This window comes from Sus scrofa, chromosome 7 (assembly GCF_000003025.6).
Source record: "Sus scrofa isolate TJ Tabasco breed Duroc chromosome 7, Sscrofa11.1, whole genome shotgun sequence".
Lineage (NCBI taxonomy): Eukaryota > Metazoa > Chordata > Mammalia > Artiodactyla > Suidae > Sus > Sus scrofa.
The window spans coordinates 78,993,989-79,015,737 of record NC_010449.5 but is presented as its reverse complement, the minus strand read 5'-3'; the positions used below and the strand labels follow the sequence as shown (position 1 = coordinate 79,015,737).

The following is a 21,749-nucleotide window of genomic DNA, read 5'->3' as shown; positions in this document are numbered from 1 at the left end:
TTTTGAATATTGCCCATTCAGTATATTCAGAAGAAACTTAAATTTGGTTAAGTCAATGAGGCAGAGAGGCAGTAGCAATAGAAGCTTCTGTTTGTCTAGGGGAGACCTGATAGGTGCACAGTAGCTCTGGATCATCATCTTGTCCCTAGTCTGTGGCTAACATGATGGCATTTTTCAGACAAGATTGCAAAGATTGTAGCAAGAGCAGCCACCTTGACAGCCTCGGTGCCCTGTGTTATTTGGGAGACATCTCTGGATGCCTAGCTATGGTCTGTTCTTCCAGACTTTACAACTGTTTCCTAAGCATGTAGTTCTCTATGTTAAATCATATTTTTTTACATAGCTAGAATGCAATAGATTCCTGACTGGTCCACCTAAGAATCACCATTAGTACACTCAGTGTGAAATTAGTACACTCAGTTGGGGATGAGATCAGCAAACAGCTAGGAGTCAAAAAAGTCCACTAAGACTAATAATGAAGTTATAGAGGAAAAAAAGTGAAATGTTTCCATGGCCTTTTCACATGAAAATGACAGGTTTTATCTGCCTTCCTCTAAATAATTATGGAAGAAAATTTTACAGTTTAATTCCTTTTAAAACATAAGCATGGAATTTCCTGTTTAATGATTATTTTTCAACTCTGATATCATCGTAGAATCTTGAGTTTACAACTCTACGTCATTTATGAAACCATATGAGAGAATTATTATTTTGCTTAAACCCTTAGAATGGGTTTATTATACTTAAAAAAAAAACTCATTATATTCACTTCATAGACCCGTATATAGTTGGAAACTATAAGGATGTCCAACACAAACTCTAATGTTTACCCATTCATTTATTATATCCCAGTCAGTTTGGACCTTTGCTGTGATCCTCAAATACACCAAGTTCATTCTTGTCTTCCCATTTTTTACTACCTGTCCATCTGCCTGCAACGTTCTGCCCATTGATGTTTGCATGGTTGGCATATCCCATTTATCTAGATATCAGCCAAAACTTCACTTCTGTATAAAGGCCCTGCTTCAAGACTAAATATAAACTTATTACCCCACCTCTCACTTGCTGTTTAATATTTTGCTTTTCTTTCTAGTGTGTTCAAGATACCTCTTCTTTAATCCATGCTGTTTATTTTCTACATGATTGGCTGGCTATTGCTACTCAATTGTAACTTCAGGGAACAGTGATTTTACTTCTCCCACTAATAGCTTTTTCCCAATGCCTACAATAGTCCTGACAAATGGGAGGTGATCTATAAATGTCATGTTTGGAAAATGAATAAACTGATTTCAGCTGAAATTCTCCCATCTTGATTTTCTTACTCATATTTCCCACTTTTGATCAGGCTAATTGTTGATTAAACAACCTTTTCAGTGAAGTTTTTACTTCCTGGTTGCGAAGGGTATAAATCACAGGGTTCAACAGAGGAAAGATCACCGTGTGGAAGAGGGAAACCACCTTGTCTGCTGGAAAGGCTCTGAAGGGGCGGGTGTAGATGAAGATACCAGGCCCAAACATAAGAAATATAACAATGATATGGGTGGTGCATGTAGAGATGGCTTTGGTCTTCCCCTCAGAGGAGGAACCACGGACACGACAGAGGATGACAGGATAAGAGGCCAGAAGCCCCAAGAAACACAGGAGGGTCATGAGACCACTGTTGAAGACCATCAGGAGCTCCACCACAAAGGTGTCAGTGCAGGCCAGCTTGATGACCTGTGGCACATCACAGAAGAAGTTGTCTAGTCGGTTTGGACCACAGAAGGGCAAGTGGAGGATGAGGGCCACCTGGATGATGGAGTGGACAAAGCCTCCAAGCCACAGAGCCACGAGCAAGGCATAGCAGGCTCTAGGGTTCATGACAGTTGAGTAGTGTAAAGGACGACAGATGGCAATGTAGCGGTCCAAGGCCATCACTACCAGGAGTAACCCCTCCCCTCCTCCAAGGAAGTGCAAGAAAAAGAGCTGAGTGATGCAGCCTCTGTAGGAGATCACCTTCTTCTCAGAGAGGAAGTCCACCAGCATCCTGGGAGCCACGATGAAGGAGTAGGATGCATCCAGGAAGGCCAAGTTGCCCAGAAAGAAGTAGAGTGGAGCCGTGAGGCCAGGGTCTGACCTGATGGTGAGGATGATGAGGAAGTTTCCAGGGAGGATGATGAGATAGAAAATGAAATCAGACAAAGACCAGGAGCTGGATATTTCGAGACTGGGTCAGACCAACAAAGATAAATTCAGCCACCACAGTACTGTTCTCATTCTCCATCTCCCTGCCTGTAGTACATCAAGAAGCAGAGTTTAGTGTTATTACTCTGTCTTACATCTAGATCCTGGTGGTTATCTAGCTAAAACTATTTGACATATCCATCACTTCATCTGAAAACAGCACATCTCAGCCCTCTCTAATATCCTTGGTAAACTCCAAACATTTCTTCTTTCAATGTAAACAAGCAAACAAACACACCATTTCCAAAGCCACACTCTTATTCCCATTCAGCCATGTGCTTATTCCCACACAGCACAGCTCTCCACTCTGAGTCTTGCATCCTGCACCTTCTCAGGATTCCTGCCTCCTTGAGTCATAGGAAAAGTCACCCGATGGGAAACACATGACTCTCATTATCAAGATATTTGCATTTGGGGGTTTGTGTTGTGCTTGAGGCTTAGCAGTTTTCTTGGAATTACATGCCTTTTCTCCTCATCCACTGACCCAAACTTTTTCCGGATTATCTGCTTTCTTCAGTGCCCCTGGACTTCCCAGATCCTGTCTCTACCTCTCTGCCTTGCTCTCTGTTTTCTCTTATTGCCCTCCTCTGGCCTGCTGTCCTTGTATCCCCTGACTCCAGCTGGTCACCAGTTTCCCAACAATAACTCCACTTTTCCCATGACTTAGATGTAGCCTCCTAGCTGTGTCCCTTGTTAAGCACTGCTTGCATTGCCATGCCACACCTTGTCCGTGCAGCTTAATTAGCACTATCTGAATCTCATTATTCATCATACTCTCCTAATTGCCTTCTTTTCCTGATCCCAGTATGATGCCCATGGAAGAGCCTTTCAACAAACAACATGCCACAATACCAAATTTTTATATTTAATTATTTCAACACATAAAACCATAGCATGGAAGAAGGGGAAGTAACGATAAAGGTCCTCGTCTAATCTGTTCCTTTCAGAGACAAGGAAATGAAAGCTACTGTGGTTATAACCCCTAACTTTAGAATGAGTTTTATTTATTGTTCCGATTGACAAGTGGTAGAATAATGTAGGTGTGTACAACTCAGTTTAATCACATGAAGACACTATTTGCACAGATTTAATCAATGAATGCTCTTTTGTGTACTTGAATAACTAAAAATAATATACTAGCCTAAAATCACTCCTTTACAGACCTTAGAGTTAGAAATTTAACCCTGTATATTTAAAAGAACAGTACTTTGGAAGAGGGAGCCATCCATACTTAAGGCTCAGTGTGTTTAGTGGTTTGGGCTTATTCTAGAAAAGGTATGTGATGATTTGCTGAAGGGCAAAAAAGAAATAGGAGTAAACATTTATTACATGTATATAATTGTACGTGTCACTGCCTCTTATTTTTTAATGCTACTTTTAATATGTATAATATATTAATACAATGGTATATTAATTTATAATTAAATGTACATATATTTAGGGCACATGTTCAAAAATATTTTGTTATGGCAATGAATTTTGTAAACTTTGAAAATTACTAGTCTACAGAAAAACACAATGTAATCTGTATGAGTATTCCCCATACTATTTAACTAAATAGCACTATTGTCTTAAATTCTGTGGAACATGAGGCACAAAGAGGAGGAAACAGTTTGAGAGAAAATGCTAATGAGTCAGTACTTAGAAAAGAAAGAAAGAGATAAATGTGAGGGAAATAAAAGAAATTAAAAAGTGAAACAAAACAAAAACCCCCAAAACAGTATGTCTATACAGTGAATCATTAGAGTTTGTATTTAGGAAACATTAAAAATATCTGTTTAGGTATGTTCAGAGCTTAATAAAATGGCTGATATACAGATTTATATATTTTACTACTATAAGGCACAGATGGAATTTATGAAAAGTCATGTTTTAACATTATACATATATACACACACACATATACAAATACCACACACAGGCACCCACACATAAAAACATACAATCTCTCTCACACACACCACGCACACATATTCCCTTAGGCAAAGTGAGACCTAACAGAATTTTAATAGAAAAAAATATTTTCTGGCTCTGCAATTAGCTTCTTTTCTCCCTTTTCTCTACTTAAGCAGCCACTTCTCTCATTATCCATTCATCATCTGCCTATAGAAATATACCCAGGAAATCCAGGAATGGAAATGAAGGGACCCTTCTACTTACCCTTAGGTTTTGTTCTTCCCACAAGCTTACTCAGAGTTGGTTATTTCATGATGTATCCATGTTTGATGATGTCTCTAAGACATTTCAGGATTTCTGAGGTTTCTGTGATGGAGGATTATAGGTTCCTCCTCTCTGACTACTTCCTAGCATTCCTCTCTGCATTCTCCCTATTATCCAACAGACAGGATTCCACCCTACCTGACCTATTTGATCCATTTTCTTCCCGTGTCCTGTCCTCATCTCGTACCTTCTGGACCTGTGATTCTGAAATGGTGGTTGGCATAGATCCAGAGACTCTGTCTCAGATGAGCATTTCTCTAGGTAAAATAAAATACAATTTGGGAAAAAAAATTCTGCAAAATATGGCTCTCTTCATAAAAAATATTCCATGTTAGCCAAACCAGTGGGAAAAGTATTGTCCGGAGAGAAATCTACATTGTCACCACTCTGTCTCTAACCTTCACTGCCACTTCAGATAACTAAGAGATTCATCTGAGTCTGGCAGGAAAGAGACAGTAGAGGAATAGAGAAGGCCAGGGAGCCAGGCTTCCTGATTCTGAGGGTGGAGACACAAACCTCATTAGACAACACTGTGCCTGCCTGGGGCTCACTCCAGTCAGACCACTGCTGCAGCCAGGTTTAGAGACCCATGGGTTGCTTCCTTCCCTGTCGCTTCTCTTTTCCTTCTGTTCATTTCAACAAGCCTTTGCTTTTCTAACTTATTTTTATATGTCCAGTCATAGTTTCTGGGCCACTGTTAACTACTTGCCTTTCATTTCCCCCCAAGTTTTCATTCCCTTTTTTCTTGTTTTCTTAAAGTTCACTCTTTTTATCCCTTTCATTTGTTTAGATTCTTTCATCTGAAATATTTTTGCTCTCTCCATTTTTCCTCATGTTCATTGCTACTCCATTTTATCACAAGCCTGTCTTGCCATTACATATCTATAGATAGATAGATAGATGATAGATAGATAGATAGATAGATAGATAGATAGATTTTTTTAATGTCATTGTTATTTCCTTACAACCAAGAATGAGCAACGTGTATGCTTCCCAATATCTACCATTCCAAACATCTGGTCTACAAATAAAACTGTATAATTCACTCTGTAGTGCTAAACATTTTCTCCTCAACTGAATTCTTTTTGCAATTTACCAAATGTATATCACTCATTAATTACTTCCCACTTCCTCTTATAATTTTTCTGCACATAAATGAACCTGATGTAATGAGAAGAGTTAAATTTTTTAAAAAAGAATATTTCATAGTATAATGCTAATGAAATGAATACATTTGACAAAGTTGCCATAATTTCATTGCAGAGTCTGTCAGCATATTGATTGATGATTACAATTTGTTTAAGTGCAAATTAACAAGTTGACATTTTCTGAAAAATGTGGATCAAAGACATGATCACATAGTTCATGGATACTGATGCTGATGATGTTTAACACACCAAACAAATGGATGGGTGTTCAGCAAGGAAATTCTCTCATTAATAAAATGGGATGGTTAGATTAAAGTAACTCTAAATTTCCTTCAAATGCTTCCTTTCTAGGCAATGTTAGAACTCTCCTTGGTTTGAGTCGTTGTATCTGATTCTGATGTCTTGGCTCAGAAATTCGCTAACTCTGTGGCCCTGGGCACATCACTTAGCTTTCAGAACTCTGAGTTTTTATTCAAGAAATAGAATGATGGGTTGACTCTTTCTAACCGACAAGGGTGATCTGAAGATCACATTGTGATGATGATGGTAATATCAACTCTCTCCAAAGCTAACCCTGAAAGCATTAGAGGTTAAAAGGTATGTCTAATGAATGAACACATCGCCATGACAGCCTTTGTCAGCATCTTAAAGATGAACCCTGGGTGATGGTAGCTACATACTCCTGAGTGATTAATAGACAGAAGACACCATGGAGGTGAAAAGGCCCTCATGTAAGGGTGCCAGTGCAGCCAGATGGTTCTATTTCCAGCTTTGCTCAGTTTCACAGCTTTCTCTCTAATAGCCATCAAAGCCCTGTGTGGATGAATGATAGAACCATAGGCAACAGAAGAAACTCTCAAAAGCATTGCATATGGAAATTAAGAGATCTGGGTTAAGCTTCTGCAAAATCATAAAATCTGTGAAGCTTTTCCCTGGAGCCCTTAGCCTACCCTTTTTGCATCTTCTTCCCTTTCCTTTGTACTTTACAAGGAACATAAAATGTGTCAGCCACTGTATGCTCCTGGGTTCTAAACCAGATGTCAAATCTCTGAAAGCTATTGATGAGTTCACTTAATTAGGGTAATAGAATGAAAGTTTCTTTCCACCATTAAAGTAACTCTAAGCATCAGGAGCAGCCGGCAATCCCTTGGGGAGGGGTAGAAAATGCCACACTGAGGAATTCAGACCTAAGGCTCTGGCTATTCTGCTGAAACTCTGACCTCTATGCCCTTGCACTCCAAGGCAGCAGATGAAGCAGTAGAGTCCTTATAATGGGTTTTCTATTGTTCTGTCCTGCCCGTTTCTTGTAAATAGGAGTAGCCCCCATCCCCAGAAACTGGAGTCTCCAGGTTTGATGTAATTCTCACAATGTAGCCCTCCTCCCCATCCTGATAAAAAGATTCACTGACCATGCTTGTCATTGTTCAGAAATGTCTGTTCTCATGCAGGGAACCTCAGATTTTGAAATCTCCTCTAATCCTTTATGATGCAGTGGAGAAAGTGCTTTGGAGAATTGAGACTGCCGTGACCCTGCTGAACATTTCCAAAGGGAGTGATTAGAAAGTCAACTGAATTAGGCAAAGAAAAATGCCAGACCTCTGTAAAAGGCTAATATTTTAAAATATGTCACATAATGCCATCCTGGGTTAATCCTGAATTCTAACACCAAAATCCTCCCAGTTGGTGAGAAAATAGAACCAAATTTCAAGCACATTAGCTAGGTCAACATAAATAGAAGGCTAAAAATTTTCACTTACATCTTATAATAAAATCAAAGAGAGAAAAAAGTCAATAAATTATGAGAGATTGTTGCTATATATATACACCAAGAAAGCAGGGTCAGGATGAGGCAAGTGACCTACTTGCCTCAGTCACTAAATTTACCATGTAACTGGGTCACCATGCAGGACAGTAGAAAAAAAAATTGTATTGGGTAAATAATTCAAAAAATAAGATTAAATTAAAAAAAATAAATATAAAAAATAAAAAAATTTAGCATCAAACCAAAAACCTGATAATGATAATAAGATTTTAATGCCATAGCTTAAGAATCTATGTTAATGTAAAAGTTATGAACAGATTATCAACTTTTCTAATAAAAGATCTGAACACTATAGATTTTTCCTTTTGCCTCAGCTTCTAATATAGCTTCTCATATTATTACCTATCCTGAATTCGTTTAAGTTTTAACATTTATTTTGTAATTAATTAATTAATTTTGATTTTTTCAAATAATGATTAGACCTAGAGAATATTGTGCTTATGAAATAAGTCAGACCACGAAGGAAAAATGCTGTATGTTATCACTTATAGATGAAATCTGAAAAGTAACAGAAATGACTGTGTATGTGAAACAGAAACAAACTCACAGAGATAGAACACAAACTAGTGGTTACAAAAGGGAAGGGAGAGGGAGTTCCCATCATGGCTCAGCAGTAAGAAACCTGACTAGTATCCATGAGGAGGCGGGTTCGATACCTGGCTTCACTTAGTGGGTTAAGGGTCTGGTGTTACGTGAGCTGTTATATAGGTGGCAGACGTGGCTCAGATCTGGTGTTGCTGTGGCATGGGTGTAGGCAGGCAGCTACAGCTCAGATTTGACCCCTAGCTTGGGAACGTCCATATGCCGAGGATGCTGCTCTATAAAGACAAAAAAAAAAAAAAAAAAAAAAAAAGGAAGAGGGAAAAGGAGACAGGCAAATTAGCTCTCTCAGATTCTAATATGTTCGTATCTCATGGGTCATAAGAAGAGCATCTTGCTTTTTCTCATCCCTTCAAAATATCTCATTTTATTGTAAATCACACCTTCATCTGCCCATATCCAGACTAGGTACTTGCCCACAGGTGTGGAGCTGTCATAGCTCTCTGCTTGTCTATACAGGCCCTGCTCCTCTTTGGAGCTCAATATAAAGACTTCTTTGCTTCATCCACTCTTTCATGACCTTATAGAAAAGTACAGTTTTCATTTTGTAGTTTTTTTGTTGTTGATAATACATGAGTAGCATTCTTCTACAAGCTAACCAGAACCAGTTGTCTTTATTCTCATTAGTTTGCTTTTGAGAATAACATTATTATTATGTTTATAAACCTTTCCACATTTTCTGTTGTTAATTGACTATTTGTTTCAGTTGCTCGTATTTCCTTCTGGGTATATATCAATTTCATATTCATGTATTCATTTCTCTGTATTAGGTGAATTAAACTCATCATTTATTTTAGTTTCCTTAGTTCATAGCTTTTTATTTTGATCTTTATGGATTAATGCTCCCATATACCATCCCAGGTTAGAGAAGAAACACTCAATTCAATTTCCATGTAAACTTCTATAGTTATGCACAAATAACCTGCACATCTTCATGTGGGGGGCAGATTTTCATCACTCTTTCACTTTTGGCCACACAGATATTTTTAACATGTCAAATATCACTTTTCATTTTCATTTTCTATTTTTATGTCATACTTCACTGGCCTTCTCACCTCCAAAATTATAAAACTATTATCCTATGTTTTCCCACTGTTTTTTGCATTGCTTTGTTTTGTTTTCCCAAAGAAACTGTGAACATATAAACAGGCTCTCCAATGATTACTTCATTTAGATTTCCAAATTCTGCCTATCAAATGTATTCATGTATCACTTGATTTGAGAGAAAAATTTATTGGCAAAAGAGGCAAATAAACTGAAAGGTGTTCTGTATCATTCTCCTGATTCCAGACCATGGTTAATTAGTGTGTTTCTTCAGTCAGTCCCTGGCAAAATGGCTTCTGTTATCCCATTTGCTCAGTATTGCAGTTTCCTCATAATCACATGGAAAATTAGCTTCAACGTGTTCTTCTGGCCACCATTTCTGGATGCCCAGCATGGAAAATGGTCCCTACTTCTTTAAAGACTTTATCAGTACTTACTTCCCCACATTAAACCCCATGGTGATTAACAACATTGATTTGTGTAATCTCCAACAGCAGCTACAGATTCTAAAAATAAATGTGAGAGAGAAAGTATTTCTAATATCCTCTATAATTTCTACTGGGACACATGAAGTAGTTTAGAAGGATGTGACTTAACTTGCAAATATTTATGGTAAATATATTGTCTTTTGTTTCTAACTCAACTTCATCGTAGTCAGAGTATATAATCTGTATGAAATATAGTGAGACTTTTTATGAAGTAGAATAGGGTCTATCTTGCAGAATGACTCATGCACTTGAAAAGAATTTGGGCTCTTTATTGCTGAGTGCATCACTCTATAAATAGCAACTAGGTCAAGTCTGCTGATAGTGCTCTTCAAATATTCCTTATCTCTACTGGTTTTGGTACATGTACTATAAGTTTTCAACACAAATTTTTAATCTCAATCCATGTTTTTAGGTTCTCTATGTCTAAATATCTGTATTTATGTCTGAATATCTGTAGCCTGGCATATAGAATGGTCTCCTACTCCATAAACAATTTTATAATATCTAATTTCTCACATTAAACACTGTTATATTTCAGATAATCTCCAACAGAATATATAGTACCAAATAACTATAATTTCATAATCAGATTGAAAGCAATTGAGGGCCAGTTTTAACATCCAGGGAGGATCTGTAAAAATCTCTTAGTAATAATCAGACCACACTGAAAAACAATCAAATACTTTCATGAATTTTTTTCCATAAAACCAACTGTTTTCCTTCCTTATCAGTGTACAAACTTTGCGAGGGGAAAGAATGTATTTATTTTAAGGAATTTTCAAGCATTTTAAATTGTTTAAATAAGTCTGCAGCATAACATTTGCTTTTTAATGATATTTTGCCACTTACAGCTCTCTGCCCAGAATCCTAATGATGTTCCTCTAAACCATGAAAGAAATAATCACGGATAAGCCAACTCTATTACTTAAAATATTAAGATGAATTCTTATTTCAATTAGAACAAAATAAAACTTATCTTGGCCTAAGAGACTTTGGTGATTTGACCCTTACAGTCACTTAACCCCTAAATCTCTCACATTCATTCCCTATAGTCCAACAACTTTGTTCTTTAAATATATGAACTATATTCACTTGTTATGTATAACTTTCCCCTATTAGTACAACTGTACATGAGAAACGGAAGGCACTCAATGAAAAACAATATTTTTAAATTAATTATTTGGGGCCAGAATTTCCCCTTCATAGCTTATTATAAAATCCGTTCAACAAACCACATGCCGGCTTAATATCCTCCTCATAGAAGATTTCACTTCCTGGTTGCGAAGGGTATAAATCACAGGGTTCATCAAAGGAAAGACAACTGTGTGGAAAAAAGAAACCACCTTGTCAGCTGGTAAAGCTCTGAAAGGACGGGTGTAGATAAAGATGGCAGGTCCAAACATGAGAAGTATGATGATGATGTGAGTCGTGCATGTGGACAGAGCCTTGCTCTTCCCTTCAGAAGCAGACCCACGTACATGGCAGAGGATGACGGCATAGGAGGCCAGAAGCCCCAGAAAACATATGAGGGTGAGCAAGCCACTGTTGAAGACCATCAGGAGCTCCACCACAAAGGTGTCAGTGCAGGCCAGCTTGATGACCTGTGGCACATCACAGAAGAAGTTGTCTAGTCGGTTTGGACCACAGAAGGGCAAGTGGAGGATGAGGGCCACCTGGATGATGGAGTGGACAAAGCCTCCAAGCCACAGAGCCACGAGCAAGGCATAGCAGGCTCTAGGGTTCATGACAGTTGAGTAGTGTAAAGGACGACAGATGGCAATGTAGCGGTCCAAGGCCATCACTACCAGGAGTAACCCCTCCCCTCCTCCAAGGAAGTGCAAGAAAAAGAGCTGAGTGATGCAGCCTCTGTAGGAGATCACCTTCTTCTCAGAGAGGAAGTCCACCAGCATCCTGGGAGCCACGATGAAGGAGTAGGATGCATCCAGGAAGGCCAAGTTGCCCAGAAAGAAGTAGAGTGGAGCCGTGAGGCCAGGGTCTGACCTGATGGTGAGGATGATGAGGAAGTTTCCAGGGAGGATGATGAAATAGAAAATTAAGATCAGGACAAAAACCAGGAGCTGAATATTTCGAGACTGAGTCAGACCAAGGAGGATAAATTCTGTTACCAAAGTGCTGTTTTTAATCTCCATCTCCTCTGCCTGCAGTACATCAGGGAATAGAGGATTTATTTCCATTCTTTCATCTAGGTTATAGTTCTTCTATAACTAAAACTTGTGTATTCTACATCTATGTTACACCATGACCCTCCCACAAAGTAAGAAATCTCTTCTACCCTTTAGTCTTCTATAAATCATAAGCACCAACTCCCTTGTCTTGAAGCTACCCTTGTCACCTCTGTCCTGTGTTCCAATTTAATTGCTCTCTCGTGCAGCACTCTGTCCTGACCTGGATTTGTTCATGATTTTTGTGAGATATATGAACATTTTTCTGACAGAGAAAAAACTTAAACACAGATATCAATTGCTGAAGTTTTATTTGAAATGGGAGGGGATTGCGATGAGGTAGGGATTGACAGCAAAGAGGGATGACAGATATTTTTAAGGTAACAGAAATGCTCCATATCTCAATTGTAATGGTTACAAATGTCTTTTATTTTCAAAATGTATTGAACTATTAAACTATACAGAAACTGGTACATTTACTATATAATAGTAATATAAGAATACTTACCTAAAAAGTTAAAAAAAACAATTATGACTTGAAATGTTTTCTTTTTCTCTATAGAATATTAACCCATAATCCTGGTCTCAATAAAAAGAATCTTGGTCATTTTGAAGAAATTGAGATCTGAGGCTTATTTGTACAGTGGTCTGCAAATTGGCAATGTGCGCACCTGATGTACATAATAATTCACTGGTAGTGAAATTCGGGGACCTAGGGTAGGCCACCCCAAAATATGGCTTAATGGCATATTGATTATTTTGTATCAGTTACTTAAATGGCCAATGCAAAGGAAACACTCTGACCCTCCTTTCTTTCTCCCTTAAAGCAGGAAGGAAATCTCTCCTGTGAAAGGTATACTCCCTTCATCTGGAGGTACAAGGAGAGTCTTATCACTGGAGATAGGGAATTGAGGCTGAGAAACCTGTATGAACAAATCTTGTTACTTTATTTTTCTACCCCAAGCCCCAACTCCATTTAGATGCGTCACTGATTGAGCACCTAAAACCTGTTTTTTTGTCCTATCACGTCCTCACAAATTTATTGAGTTTTTCATCAAAAGAGTATAAAAGCTTCTGCTTTGGACAGTTGTTTATGTCCCATTTCTATGAGGTCTCCATGGACATGATTAAAACTGGTTTCTTTTTCTCTGTTAACCTATCTTGTATCCTTTTCATTATTAGTCCAGCCACAAGAGTTCAAGATGGATAGAGGGGAAAATTTCCCCTCCCCAACATAAATATCAATAATTATACCCCATTCTTTGAACTTCTACTTTTGAAAGTGTCAGTATAATTTAATGTAAAAATACAAAAAAAAAACCTAAATGTATTGTTTTTACATGCTCAAAATTGTTTATTGTTAGGATAAGAAAATGTAAAAACTTGAAGACTTTTGAACTAGAGCATAATACAGCAGTGTGATATAGAACAATATTGCACATACTTTCAGTTATACAACACGTTTGTTTTTAAGTAAAGTGGATAATGGAGTGTCGAGAGGAGGGAAAGATTGGTGTACTATCTTCAACTATAAATGGTGATAGAATGAAAGAGAAGAGAAAGAAGGAAAAAAAATCACATCCCAAATCAAGAAACCAAAGAACATATTTATAATGGCATATCTATTTAAAACATCAAAATAAGAGTTCCCATCATGGCTCAGCGGAAATGAATCTGACTTAGCATCTATGAGGACGTAGGTTCGATCCCTGGCCTTGCTCAGTGGGTTTGATCTGGAGTTGCCATGAGCTGCGGTATAGGTCGCAGATGCCGCTATGATCCCAAGTTGCTGTGGCTGTGGCATAGGCCAGTGGCTATAGCTCTGATTCACCCTCTAGCCTGGGAATCTCCATATGCCACAGGTGGAACTCTAAAAAGACAAAACAACAAAAAAAATCAAAATGTCTGATTTTGTATGCCTAAACCCAGATAGATTCATTAATAGCAAATGTTAGTCAAAATTAGGAATTATTAAAGAGGTACATAACATCACTTAGGCACTCAGCATGTGTGCTCACACGTACATATATGCCAAGCACACATGTTGTTTCCTAAGCAAAACTTGAGCACAAACATTTACAAATGGCCTGATCCAAATTGCTTTGCTCTTCTCCACACCTTTCCTTTCCTTCCTTTCTTCTCTCCTCCCTCCTCTCTCCCTTCCTTTCTTTGTTGTTTTCTTAGCATTCATTAGCTTCAATATTTATCGTTCCATCTTAGCATAAAACCAACTGTTTGAAAAGTAAGTCAGGAATTCCTCTGTGCTTATTCCTATACTGTGTGCATCTTGCACTCTATAACACACTTGGTTATTTCACACTCTTTCAAACACTGAGGCTGTCTTTAGTACCTAAGAATAATCTTTAACTATCTCTAAGTTTAAGAGTTGTAGGCTTTTCCTCTCTGCCTTGTGTTTTATTTCCTATCATGCACTTATGTTCTTCTATTGACTTCTTAACAGATGGGATTTATTATGCCTAATATCCCTCACTTCTTTCAGTTAATATACCCTATGTAAAGTTAAGACCAAATATTAACATCTTGAAGACAACTGGAATTTTAATAAAGGCTTTATATATCCCTAATAAAGTAATTCAAAATATCAGGATAAACTAGACATATATTATTAAAAACAGATAAAATGTGCTACTGTATTATTGAGTTCAGACTTCAAATATTAGTTTTTTCCAACTATAATTCTGACCATTGCATTCCAAGAGAGCAGATGTCCCATCAGAAGAGTTGTGATGTTTCCATTTATTCCTTCTTTCTGTTCCTTGTAAATATGTAGAATGACAAATAAATTTACCTCTCTAGCAATCCAACATTGCTATCCCACAGCAGACACCACCTTCTAATGGAAGGGACAATAATTGATTATTCCTGCCTTTGTTCTTAAATATCTCTTCTCACAGAGGGGCCTCCTAATGTTTGGAAATAACAACCAATTTGTGATGCAACAGAGAATGTACTTTGGGAATTTGAAGATTAGCAAAACTACAGAACACTTTAAAGGGAAATTTCAGAATGCCAGTAGGATATTATCAAAGAATTAGAGATTTGTTAGGTACAAATATGCACATACATATCAGTTAAGGAGACACTGTGTCACTTATGGGTTCTGAAATCAACATTCCACCAGTGACGGAAATAGTGGAATGGCGAGCATGTTTATTGGGTCTGAGTGAATAGAAAGCCAAGGGATGTTTATATGTTACACTGCAATTCAAAAAGACAAAAATAGGAGTTCCCATCATGGCTCAGCAGAAATGAATCTAACTAGCATTCATTAGCTTGAGGATGCAGGTTTGATCCCTGGCCTTGCTCAGTGGGTTAAGGATCAAGCGTTGCCATAAGCTGTGGTGTAGGTTGCAGTCGTGGCTTGGATCCCACATTGCTGTGGCTATGGTGTAGGCCAGTGGCTGCAGCTCCAATTTGACCTCTAGCTTGGGAACCTCCATATGCTGCAGGTACAGCCCTTAAAAAAAAAAAAAAAAAAAAAGGCAAAAACAAGAAAAAAAGAGAGAGAGAGATAAATAGAATAACTGACAGGAAATCATTGCTATATCAAGAAAGGAAATAATATGGTCACATAGATGATAAGTAACTTAGATTCAATGTATTTCCAATGACAAAAACATAGGCAAAGAGAAAATAGACATGCTTGCAAGGTCTCCTTTAATTCCTTATTTAAAAGAACCTGCGTGTTGTAGAACTGAAAATCCTCTAGAGGAGACATCCTCCTAAATAGATCCTATTGTGGTCTTGATATTTGCTGTTTTTCATTTTAGGAATATTTGTCTCCTATGCTCGGCTAAAGAAATGATGAGGGAGTATTTCTTTTTCAATTTAATGTTATTAAACAGAAAAAAATAATTAAGAATCCTGTAGTAGAAAGCAACTTAGCTTAAATTTTAGTAGATGTGATTTTGCTTTAAAGATATTTTCTACTAAAAAATTAAAATATTGTTCATATATGTTTAATAAAAAAAAATGCAGAACCAAACATATTTCATTCTACTTTATATCCAGTTCATAGGAAGAGAAGTAGGAGGAGTGAAAAATGGGAAAAATAGAGAAAGAAATAGATATACAAAATTATGAAGATAAAAATGTAGAGAAAGAGAAAAGGAAAATTAAAGAATAGGTATAAATGCAAAGACAGTATTAGGAAAATAAGAAATGAACATAAAAGGATAAAGAAGCATAGAAATGCATATTCTCTAAAACCACATATACAAATAGATTTAACAAATGAAAGAAAGTTATTCATTAAAAAAAGAGAAAGAAGGAAACAAACAAAAAAGAAAATATTTGGAGAAACACATGAGGAGAAAAGTCCTCATCTTGGAGTACATTGCAGTCTTTATTGCCACTGAAGATTTTTTAAAACGTGATTTTTTCCCCATAACTATAGACATAATCAGGTGCCTTGCTTCCTAATGTTTGCATAAAACTTAAATTAACCTGATGATCTAAACTAATCCCCAGAAGGGAGACTTCTTACTCCTACTGGTAAAAATTGATAATTTTAGACAATTTTAGAAACAAAGTCATGAACCAGGCTTGTATTTCAGTGTTAGCAATGTCTCACTGAACAAGACAAAAGGGTTCCTGCCCCTGGGGATTTTACATTGTAATGCACGGAGAGGACAGAAAACTCTAACATATCAGAGAGAAAATATCGGATGGTGGTGAGTGCTATGATGTACTATGATATAGTGACGTGCTAGGAAGAGATGGGAAAGAAATGGCTGCTCCAGGTGAGCTGGCCACAGAGAGCCTTGCTGAGGACATGGCTTTTCAACTGAGATCTACAATAAGCTGACTATGAGAACATCTGAAAAAAGAGCTGAAAAACAGCCCTGAAGCTGGAAGGAGGAGGTGCAGTGAGAAGCAGAAAGGAGAAAGAAGCAGAAAGGCCAGTATGGCAAGGTTAATAGTGGGTAAGCTGGAAAAAAAATTATAAGGCAAGATAGAGAGGAATTATCAGATACAGACCAAAAGGCAATTGGTCATCATTCCATTTGAGACGTTATAAGCAGAAGAGAACCATTATCTGATTTACATTTTTAAAGGATTATTCTGTTTACTAGTAAAGAACAGGTCATAGAGAGCAAAGAGTAGAAGCCAGGAGACTAGTCAGAGGGCATGTGCAGTACCACAGAGGAGGTGACAGGAGGGTAGGCTAGAACAGGAGATGGAAGGAATAATTTATACCAAATATATATATTGGAGAAATAGTCCAAGGGGCTTGTTGATAAGGAAGATAAGGAAGCAAGAATAACTCTTGATTTTGATCTTGATTTTTTTTTAATTTGATCTTGATTTTGACCTCAATTTTGATCAGCATAACTGTGTGGGTGGCTGTGTAATTTTCAAATACAGGGATAACTGAAACAGGTAAAGGTTGAAAATTAGACATTCTGCTTTAAATATATTTGTTTTTTAAAGTAAACTTTTCAAAATGAATCATATATTCATGTTTCAGAAACGAAAGATTTAAAAATAATTTGTACAATGAGAAATCTCCTTCCCATCTGTCCTCCATGTGTCCATTTCTCCTCATATCTGACAACAGAAAACTAAAAATAATTTGTTGTGTCCTTCAACAAATTACATGCATTTAGAAGCAAGCATGAAAACAAGTTCTTGGTTATTCTTTAAATATAATTTATGTACATGAAAATGTACAGATAAGTTTTGGAACTGATCATTTCTATCAAATGTATGCACTCAAGGAACAAGTTGTAGAATGTTTCCATTGTTCCAGAAAGCTGCTTTTTGACCCTTGTCATTCTTCCCTGCAACTACTACCATAGTGAGCAACCCCTTTTGAATGTCTAACATAATAGGCTAGTTTTGCTTTTCTTTGGCTTTTATAGAAGTAAAATCAGGAGTTCCCGTCGTGGCGCAGTGGTTAACGAATCCGACTAGGAACCATGAGGTTGTGGGTTCGGTCCCTGGCCTTGCTCAGTGGGTTAACGATCCGGCATTGCCGTGAGCTGTGGTGTAGGTTGCAGACGCGGCTCGGATCCTGCGTTGCTGTGGCTCTGGCGTAGGCCGGTGGCTACAGCTCCGATTCGACCCCTAGCCTGGGAACCTCCATATGCCGCGGGAGCAGCCAGGAAATAGCAACAACAACAACAACCAAAAGACAAAAAAAAAAAAAAAAAAAAAAAAAGAAGTAAAATCATGATATGTGTTCTGTTTTATCTGACTTTTTAACTGCATTATGTTTTTAAGGTTCATGCATGTTTTGCATTATCTGCAGCTATTCCTTTTAATTACTGAATAATATTCCACTGTATGTATAAAACCCAAAGTTTTCATCATCTTTATTATTTTATTGGCACTGGGGTTGTTTAAATCTTGGGCTATGAACAAAGTTTCCATGAACATTCTTTCTTTTTTTTTTTTTGCTTCTTCTAGGACCACTCCTGCAGCATATGGAGGTTCCCAGGCTAGGGGTCTAATTGGAGCTGTGGCCACTGGCCTGCACCACAGCCACAGCAACGTGGGATCTGAGCCACATATGCAACCTATACCACAGCTCATGGCAACGCTGGATCCTTAATCCACTGAGCGAGGCCAGGGCTTGAACCTGCAACCTCATGGTTCCTAGTCGGATTCATTAACCACTGAGCCATGATGGGAACTCCCCTGCTTATTAATTTCATAATGATGTAGTTTGATGAGCAGTATTTTTTAATTTTTTAATGTTTAATATATAAATTGTCTGAAATGCTTCTTTTGTGCTATTTAAGAAATCATTGCTTATTCCAAGGATGGAAAATATATAATCTTCCATGTTTTCTTCTAGAAGCTTTATATTTCTAACTACTACATTTAGGTCTATGATCCAACTCAAATTAATGTTGTGTATGCAGTGAGAGAGAGGTCCAAGTTCATTATTTTCCATTTGAGTATTCAGTTGCTCTAGCATCACTTGTTTAAAACTTTCCTTTCCCAGAGAATTGTATAGATATCTTTGACAAAAATCAAGGTGCTGTTCATATGAGTCTGCTTCTACCCACTGTTTTGGTCCATTGTTTTCTCTTTCATCTGAAACTTTTCAGCCAGGATCACTTTCTTATTGTTCAAACATATCCTTTGAAATTTTTCTTAGTTGGTTATCTACTAGTAGCAAACTGTTTTGTTTTTCTGAGGATGTTTTTATTTTCACAGAGCTGATAATTAATTATTTTCTCTCCAAATACTGATTATAACTCTTCATTGGTTTACATTTTTGCTATTAAAGACATCAGCTGACACCCTAACTCTCTCTTAAGAATAATCTGTTTTTCTAGTCAGATATGTTCAACATCTGTTTAGTGGTCTTACTGATCTGCAGTTCTATTATGATCTGTTTTAAAGTGCATTTAAACAAATGCATTCTTTCCAGCTTTCATTCTTTCTATCCCATTTTGTCTCTGCCCTGCATTATTGATCATTTACTTAGCTCTATATTGTAGGTTACTTTTTCTCTGGATGTGTCTAATTTGTATTTAAATACATCTTTTGAATTTTTAATCTAAATCTGGAGTTCTCCATATTTTTCTCATAATTCTTCTGTTTGTTTTATATCATCTTTCTCTTTATTCATATTTCCAACCATTTTTTAATTTTTCCAAAAATATTAAATACACTTAATTTATATTCTGTGGTTCTTTTGTGGTTTTGATTGTCCTTTCTGTTGCTCATCTGGCTTTCACAAAGTCTTGCTTTAATTTGTGTTCATTGATGTTTGACTGTAAGCTCTTTTTTCTTCCAAGTTTATCAGTAAAATACTTTGAATCCTAGAACAAAGACAAGCATCTTCAAAGGATATTTGTGTTTCTATCAGGAAGCATTATAACTCTAGAACCAAAAACATTGAAGAAAATTATCAGCTATCAGTGATTCAGACTACTCACTAGTATAAATTCAAACCCCCCCCCAATATATATGAGCCCATTTATGCTTCATAATTCTTTTTTCTCTTTCTTGCCTTTTGGGGTGGTGAGATTTTAAAAATCTATTTTACCACTACCCGGAGAACATATCCTTTGAGACCTGAGCATGTGGAACTGATCCTTAGGTGGATCTGGTGCCCTATCCATCTCTGTCCCTACTGCCCACACTTGTGGCCTTGAAAATAGAGCACAAGTCCAAATAGCAAAACCTGGTATCTGTTTTCTCATTTATTTCTCTGGGTTCTCAACCTCATTTGATTTTTACACTCTCTGTGTTCTACGCCATCTTTTTTTTTTTTTTTTTTTGCCAGTTCTCAAAGTATTTTAAAAAGTGTTTATCCTACATGAGTATTTGTATTCATTTTTAGTAAACCTATCTAATGTGCCACCAAAGGGGAATGGAGCAACTCTGTAGTTTCTGAATTGTCAAGGTATGCAGCTTTCATATTCTTTAGCCATGCAAGTTCCCACATTATTTTCAGGCTTATAGTTGTGAACCTCTACCCCTCAGACTGGAACTCGAACCCTCAGGCCAGGACACACAACCCTAGCTAAAGCTTAGACTGGACTTGAACCTACTGTTTTGTTGTTGTTGTTGTTTAATTAAAATCACTCACCTGATCCCAGGACTTACTGAAGTTCAAGTTCTTTTTCTTTCTTTTTTTTTTTTTTTTGTCTTTTTAGGGCCGTACCCACGGCATATGATGGTTTCCAGGCTAGGGGTCAAATCGGAGCTGAAGCTGCAGCCTTTGCCACAGCAACTCAGGATCTGAGCCACAACTTGGGATCTGAGCCATGTCTGCAACACCACAGTTTCTGGCAACACTGGATCCTTAAACCACTGAGCAAGGCCAGGGATCGAACCCAGGTCCTCCTGGATACTAGCTGGGTTTGTTAACCACTGAGCCAAAATGGGAACTCCGGAAGTTCAGGTTCTTTTATGTTGCAGCGCAGAAAGAATTCAGCGAGAGAAAAAATGATAGGTAAGAAGATGGACAAAGTGTGCCATCTCAAATGGCAAGAGAGCAGCCCTGGGAGAAAGACACTCCACCAAGTGTGGGCCATCTCAGAAGGCAGGAGGGAAGAGTCCTCAAAATATGGGGTGGTTAGTTTTTTATAGGTTGGGCAATATCATAGGCTAACAGGTGGAAGGATTATTCCGACTATTTCAGAGAAGGGGTAGGGATTTCCAGGAATTGGGCCACTGCCCACTTTTTGGCCTTTTATGGTCAGCCTTGGAACTGTCATGATGCCTGTGGGCATGTCATTCAGCTGCTAACTTGTTACAATGAGATAAAATGAACTCGAGATCCGAGCTGCATCTGTGACCTACACCACAGCTCATGGCATTGCTGGATCCTTAACCTACTGAGCAAGGCCAGGATCGAACTCACATCCTCATGGATCCTGGCTGAGTTTGTTTGTGCTGAGCTACAATGGGAACTCCTATAACTTTTAATTTAAATATCAGTTTTGTTAGATATAAAATCTAAGGTTTTTACTTACTTGTCTGAAGAATTTTGTACCTTTCATTCCACCTCACCATTTACTAAATGATAGTTAATTATATTTTATAGCAATGCAAGATAGGCAAACTGGCTTGGTTCCAATGGAGCCAGGTGGGGAGACGTCACAGACTTTGCCAGAGGAAAGCTTCAATTCCTAGGGAAAGAGAGATTGCCAGTAATGCTTTTTTTTTTCCTTTCCTTATATGTTCATGTATTTTTAATGTCAATAAACAGAGATTATCTTAGTAATTAAAAAACAGGAGAACTTATTTTGTTTGGCTATAAAGGTTTTTTTGTTTTTGTTTTACCATATGGAATAGTAAGGTCCATTTATTAACATTAAGATTGGCAAAAAGCTATGAGATGGGTGGAACTTGGGTTCTAAAATAACAGGCCAGATTTCCCTCATGGCTCAGTGGATTAAAGATCTGGTGCTGTCACTGCTCTGGCTTTGGTTGCTACAGGTGCAATCCCTGGCCAGAGAACTTCCATATGTCATGGGCACAGCCAAAAAAAATAAATAAATAAAAAGTAAAAATAAAATATCAGGCTAGTCAA

At 37.5% G+C, this 21,749-nt stretch overlaps 2 protein-coding genes across 2 annotated transcripts; both read right to left on the bottom strand.

The window, feature by feature from the left end:
• Positions 949-2,263, bottom strand: LOC100152551 (olfactory receptor 4N2). The gene is given in 2 exon segments (XM_001928622.2): positions 949-2,176; positions 2,178-2,263. Coding segments are annotated over 2 exon segments (921 nt in total). The 3' UTR covers positions 949-1,341.
• On the bottom strand, positions 10,769-12,049 carry LOC100157798 (olfactory receptor 4N2). Its single transcript, XM_013997656.2, has one exon. The coding sequence runs from the start codon at positions 11,738-11,740 to the stop codon at positions 10,769-10,771; it is 972 nt and encodes a 323-aa protein (XP_013853110.2). The 5' UTR covers positions 11,741-12,049.

Excerpts from the sequence above, each read along its gene's own strand:
- LOC100157798 (XM_013997656.2), bottom strand. The coding sequence starts at position 11,740 with ATGGAAATAAATCCTCTATTCCCTGATGTACTGCAGGCAGAGGAGATG.